The sequence below is a fragment of the Phoenix dactylifera genome, chromosome 9, assembly GCF_009389715.1.
Source record: "Phoenix dactylifera cultivar Barhee BC4 chromosome 9, palm_55x_up_171113_PBpolish2nd_filt_p, whole genome shotgun sequence".
In the NCBI taxonomy this organism is placed as follows: domain Eukaryota; kingdom Viridiplantae; phylum Streptophyta; class Magnoliopsida; order Arecales; family Arecaceae; genus Phoenix; species Phoenix dactylifera.
The window spans coordinates 12,889,074-12,895,268 of NC_052400.1; the positions used below are offsets into that span (position 1 = coordinate 12,889,074).

The 6,195-nt window shown below is 37.4% G+C and overlaps 1 protein-coding gene across 1 annotated transcript; it reads left to right on the forward strand.

Annotated features, from left to right (window-relative positions):
• The first annotated feature begins 3,337 nt into the window (after positions 1-3,337).
• Positions 3,338-4,923, forward strand: LOC120111998. The gene is made up of 4 exons (XM_039130571.1): positions 3,338-3,443; positions 4,204-4,280; positions 4,474-4,609; positions 4,700-4,923. The coding sequence occupies exons 1-4, from the start codon at positions 3,338-3,340 to the stop codon at positions 4,921-4,923; spliced, it is 543 nt and encodes a 180-aa protein (XP_038986499.1).
• Positions 4,924-6,195: the final 1,272 nt, after the last annotated feature.

Genomic DNA, 6,195 nt, shown 5'->3' on the forward strand with positions numbered 1-6,195 from the left:
TTAGAGGACTAGGGATTCAAGATATAAAATTTCAAGAATAAAGTTTCAGCTTGTTGGCCCTGTTGAAATGCCAGTTGAAGAGTATGTATACATTTTCAATTTTCCATTTACCCATGTCCCGAAACTGATTTCTTTCCTCTCTTCCCTTATAGAATAGAAAATAGAATACGCTTTTTTTTACTCAATGAATTAGAATCTATTTTCTCTTCCTCTATGGCTAAATTCGCCGCTCTTACTCTGAAGAATGGATTCCGGTTCTCCGATTAACTGAAGACTATGCTCTATCAGCACCTTTGGTACTTCAGTAGGGCAAGCAGTTTGATAGTGACTTCTTTCTTAGGGTAGGGCGACGAAAGCATAGTAGTTGTGCTCAAAGAGGCCCAACAATGCCAATCCCACGAACAACCCCACCTTAAAGTAGCTATTCTATTCCTTAGAATCTTTCCAGTTGTAAACCATAATGGGGTCTAAATTTTAATTTCTGATCGAAGTACGAGCTTCGTAGCTTTAGGCCTGATCTGAACATAACCTGATTTGAAACCTGAACTCATGTTGCATCTACTGATCTACTCCTTTAAAACTTTTCCTGCCTCTTCAACATATGTATAGCATATTCTTAGATCTCGTGTGCGTACGTTTGGTATTTGATTGGACATGTGTTAGGTCAAAACTTAGAACATGTCCATGCTTACAAGGTTTGCATGATGCCTTGGGCTGGCCTGATATGGCCTAAACCTAATAGGCCTCGAACTGAGCTTAGGACATTGATAGCCCTATATGGGTATTGTCTAGGGATAATATATTTCTTGTAGGTTATCTTGATCTTTCTTTGCTTATTATAAGATAACAACTCTATAGGGCTGATGAATGATCTCCTAAAATATGTTGCTTCCGACATACACTCTTGAGTGGTTAAATGTGACATGGTAACTTGGATGAAGTCCACCATAAAGGTCAAAATATCAGATGAGCCATAACTTGGATCCACCATATGCTACGGAATACAGAACTGACTATAGTCCACTGCTAGATTTACAGAAGTCTTCAGATCAAGGGCTAGTCTAGGTTATCCAACACCTACATGACATCATTTTCACCCACAAAGATAAGGCACTTTAATAGAATATTGGATATACAGGAGACTTGTTAGAGGGGGTGTGGACTCATTAACCTTGTGCGCACTGGACATGAATACAAATGCCTTGGATATTCATGCCATATGAGTGCATGTGATAACTTCAAAACTTCATGCCTTTGTGTAAAGACTAATAATCAAATGAAATAGAGTTAGCTGTGCATGTTGCTCGTGGTTGGAGATAAAAATTTCATGATAATGGATTTATCTCGTAATCACTTGAATTAGGTTGTATACGCTTGTTTAGATCCTATATTAACCTGTTTGGCATGACTAGATAACGTTCTATTCGATAATGTCTATCAGGCTTCCAAGTCTCAAAAGGGGCAATCCGTGGAGATTGAGATTTATTCATTTTGGTAGGTGCAGGTCATACAACACCTTCATTTCCCATCCTGAATATCATATGATTCCTTGCTTCTACCCCCCCCGCCGTTCTTCCTCTTTAACGTTTCGATTGATGAAATTTAGCACAAGCTGAGGGCACATTATTATTGGGTGGATCAATATCTCTAGTTCTCAACTTGCGCATTTCTCCATGAGATTAATTTTTGTTGTTATACGAACATGACCAGATTAGATCACCTTTTTTTTGCTAAACTGTTTTTCAATAAACTATCTGCAAGTGGGTTTGAGAAGGTAGAGTTGGGTTCAGGAGTTTTCGGAATATTACACTGTTTGGCTTGGTAGGTAGGGATTGGGAGGTTTAATGTTGCTTAAGGCAACTCTTTGCCTGTTACCTTTGAATATGTCTATAATTGGCAACCCTGTAAAGATAGGTATTAATTAAACCTCATGGAAAGCATTTTTCTTGGATGATGGGGGTGATAACTCCGGAATTGTTAAATTATAAGTTGGGGAGGTGTTTGCCCAAAAAATTTGGGTTTTCTTCGGATTGAAGAAGGTGATGGCATTTAGTGTGTGGTATTGCTAGGCAAGTATGGTTGACATATGAGGGTATTGTGAGATGGCTACTGGCTAATTTTTGGTAGGCAGAAATTGAAGTCCTAAGAATGCATCGAAATGGTTAGTTTGGAGTCTTTGCCTTGTTAAAATATATGCTGGGGGAAAACCTCTCAATATGTCTTTAGTCTTGGGTGGGTAATTGAATCCCAAGTCTATTTTTATTGAATATCCTGTTTGGAATGTCAGCTAAATGATTGCATTGAAAGGGGTTCCAAAATAAGTGATACATTGTGGAAAATTCATTATAAGTTTATCAGTCTTGGAGGCCGGGTGACTTACTGTGACGTTGCCTTGGTATATTTGTTTGTAGCAAGGACTTTGATGGAGCTGACCCCAAATGGTTGAGATTAGGCTTGATGGTTATGGATAATAAGGACTTTGGTAGGTGGATTTTGGTCTTTTGGAGTGTGTATTATTAAGCTTGAAACTGTCCTTCTTTATTGCTCCCAACCAGCAAAGATTTGGTTTTTTTAGAAGAATTTGAACTTGTTTGACCCCAACTGATTTTCATCTTTTTATTGCTTGCAAACTAGAACCACAAAATGTTTTACAGATGACTGACCACAGGCAAAGTTATCATGTACAAGAATACTAGCAACTGCCTTCTTTTTGGTAGATAGGGCTGCATCAGAATTCAAGGGGACCTTCCCCAGCATGGCATGGGGCCCCAATCCTGCCTTTCTGCAGACTCGCCTCCCATGCAGTAGGGTCTTTCATCCAGCCCACTCCAAAGTGTGAGCATCCTTGGTACTGCTTGGAACCCCCTTAACACCATCATTTTAGGGCCTGTTTGGATGGCCGGCATCCACTATACTCGGATAAAGTAATGTGAATGGTTTAAAACGAGTAAATTATTCATGATGTAGAAGAAATTGGATGTTTGGCCAGATTTGTGGAGCACATAATCTAGGAAAATTTGGACTATGTAAACCACCTTTTAGGTGGAATGCATGATCCCTATTTTCTCAGATTGTGCGCTCCAGAAGACTTCCCGATCGCACATTGCTCTTCCTCCCCCTATGCTTTTCTTCCCTAAACTTCCTTGATCTGCTTTCGATCTTATCTGTCCAACAACCTATCCGGTCAACCCAAACAAGCCCTTCAATAACATTGATAGCTCTTTGTTAGGTTTGCTATTAAAGGTGGTATTTTTTGAAAGGTAGAAGATTTATTTGGTTTTTCTGTGGAAGGAATAATGGAATACATCGTTGATCAATTTTTTTTGGGCCTGGAAAAATGTGTTTTAAAGAAACGGAGGCATTGCCCATTGTTCATGAAAACTATGTAAGCTGCCTTCTGAAAGAGGAGGTTAAAGTTAGTATTGATGAATTGGGGTTATTCTGTAATTTCTGTTTTCTTGATCATTGTGGCATACTTGAAATCTCTTGGTTTAATAGAATATAGTGAAGTTGAGATGTTATCTGCTCTTGGATATGAATTCTTAGTAGATTGCAATTCAGTGAGTCTTTTTGAAGTGCACGAATGGTCAATTAGGGTTAAATATCGATCCTTAGCATTTGATGTGATTTTGCTGCTAGAAATTTTTGTCCTCTCTCTCTAGATTTATTTTCAGGTTTTTTTTTTTTTTTTGGGGGGGGGGGGGACTTGTATTTAAATCTTCTAGTGAAGAACTTGTAACATATATGCTTTTGTGATTGCTATTAATATTATCTAATCCCTGATATTAATGAACTTGTAGAATATATTTAACAAGCAAACAATTTGTAATAGTCTAGTAAGATATGAAGCAAATAATTGGATCTGCTCTCTTCTCTCTCACACACACAGACACACATGTGCGCAATGCACATGAAGCTGCATGTTCATACTGTAACCTGGTGACCCTGTTGTATAGGATTCTATGGTTGGTATTTGTCAGATACATATGTGCACCAAAATTTCAATCACTAACATCAGCAATCATCATATCGATTGCATCTCTCTTACATTTTTATGTGATCAATTTGGTAAATTTTTCTTAATGTTCCAATCTGATTTTCTCGTTGGCTCATTCAAGTATCCTTTATTCATCAGTTATCTCTTCTGTTTTGCTTCAGTTTGCTTTTAAACTGATTTTTATATTTCTTTTTCACTTGAACAAGATTCTGTTGATGCCATAATGGCAGAAGCTCATGAACTTGGTGGTTCTACTATAGTTGTTGACCGAGCAACTCCAAAGGCAACTCTCTGTGCCTATGCTTCTCATCTTATTAGAACTTATCCAATTCTTTCAGTTGCAAAGGAAAAACTCTGCATGTTGGATGTTTGAGACTGTTCATTTCTAATTGCTATTAAGTTATGCATGCACCTCATACTTTTACATTTGGTGCCTGTAAGACTTGTAACTAAGTTTGACTATCGTATGGATTTAGGATGAAGATATGAGATACCCGAGCAGAGTAGCACAGGGTGGCTATGGTGCATACAATGCTTATATTACAGCGGCTACTCGGTATGCTGCTCTAGGTGCTCCTACACTGTATGACCACCCTGCTTCAGTTTACGGAAGTAAGCATTACAATTTTGACAGTACATATTCACAGTACACATTAGAAATACAAATGCAAAATTACTTTGCTTCTGCTGTTTGTGGTTCAGGAGGGTATTTTGGACCTCCTCGTGGAATGGGCAGAAAGATATTTGTTGGCAGACTTCCACAGGAGGCAAGTGCTGATGATCTGCGGCAATACTTCAGCAGATTTTGGCCGTATCTTAGATGTCTATGTCCCAAAGGTAAAATTATTTGTTTCAGTATGTTTCATCTTAAGCTATTCAAGATGCCTAATCCTGATAATGGTTGCATCATTTTGACCAGGATCTAAAAGAACTGGACATAGGGGCTTTGGTTTTGTGACTTTTGCTGAGGATGGTGTTGCAGATCGTGTATCTCGTAGAACTCATGAAATTCTTGGACATGAGGTATGAGATAGGGTAATGGATGTTTTTTTGGGTACTCCAAGACATTGAAAACCCAAAGCATATTATAAGTTACACCGTGATCTGTACTTGTTATGCTTAAATTATCTTGCTCTTTTTTTGCTTGAAGTATGTGTAAGAAGCCTAGAAGTGAAACCATTGTTTGTAATCATGGGATTGAATAGTCAACAGGAACGGTAAAACACCATCATAGAGATTAAATATACCATAGAAAATAAAACAAAAGATATGCAAATCTGGTCAATCAGTTTAGTGCAAGACATGCAATCAAGTCTCTTAACAACAGAAGTTGAATATATTCAAAAGAGTAGGAACAATCTGAGTTATTTTAGATATTTTACTAAATAAAGATGCCTATAGGAGAAGGATAACATATGTACCAATGACAGGTAGTCCCGTGAAATAAAATGAGGTTCATGTTTCCTGATAGAAATTTATTCCGATTTTCGCATTTGCTCTTGATCATTATAGGTCTAATTTTAACTTCTTAATGAAAATTCGGGATGCTAATAAAATTTGGTGCTGGCACAGTTAGAGCAGAAAGAGCTGCGACCAGAGGGAAAATAAATAAATAAAATCCAGTTTTGTGTCATGACTGAATCTAAAAGCTATAACCAGTCGGCAATGTCAGAACTGTTCGCATGTTGGTTTTGTCTTGTTGAGTCATTGTTATATTCAGTTATTATTTAAATTTGGGCTAGTTTAATCCCATTTGAAAGCGCAAGGTAGGGCTGAGTGGAAAAAGGTTATTTTCTGGTATCTTACATGCCAGTTTGGCATATCGGAAAAGTATCTATAGGAGCAAGATCATCTTTACCATTAAGGGCCTAAACTGTGTCCTTGTGTAATGCTATTGGATTTTAATAATGTTAGTTGATCGGTATGGCTTGATATCTAAAAGTTATGGAGTAATGCCTTTTGAGAATCACGGTCTAAATCTAAAATTTAAAATCAACATTATAAAATTAACATTATTCAGGATGGAGGCACATATAAAACTCGATTCCAGTTCAATTCATTTGAAGGGAGCGAGCTAACAGGGATGTTTTCAATCAAAATAGAGTGGTCTTAGTTAGCTATAGATGTCTTCATTAGTTGCATGATTATCACATTTTGCTTGAGATTTTTTGAAGTACTTTTTAAAAGATAGGTAAATA

Bases quoted from the DNA above. Each gene is read 5' to 3' on its own strand.
- LOC120111998 (XM_039130571.1), top strand. From the start codon at position 3,338: ATGTGTTTTAAAGAAACGGAGGCATTGCCCATTGTTCATGAAAACTAT. The intron at 3,444-4,203 runs GTAATTTCTGTT...CACTTGAACAAG, and splicing joins TGATGAATTGGGGTTATTCT to ATTCTGTTGATGCCATAATG. The intron at 4,610-4,699 runs GTAAGCATTACA...TTTGTGGTTCAG, and splicing joins CCCTGCTTCAGTTTACGGAA to GAGGGTATTTTGGACCTCCT.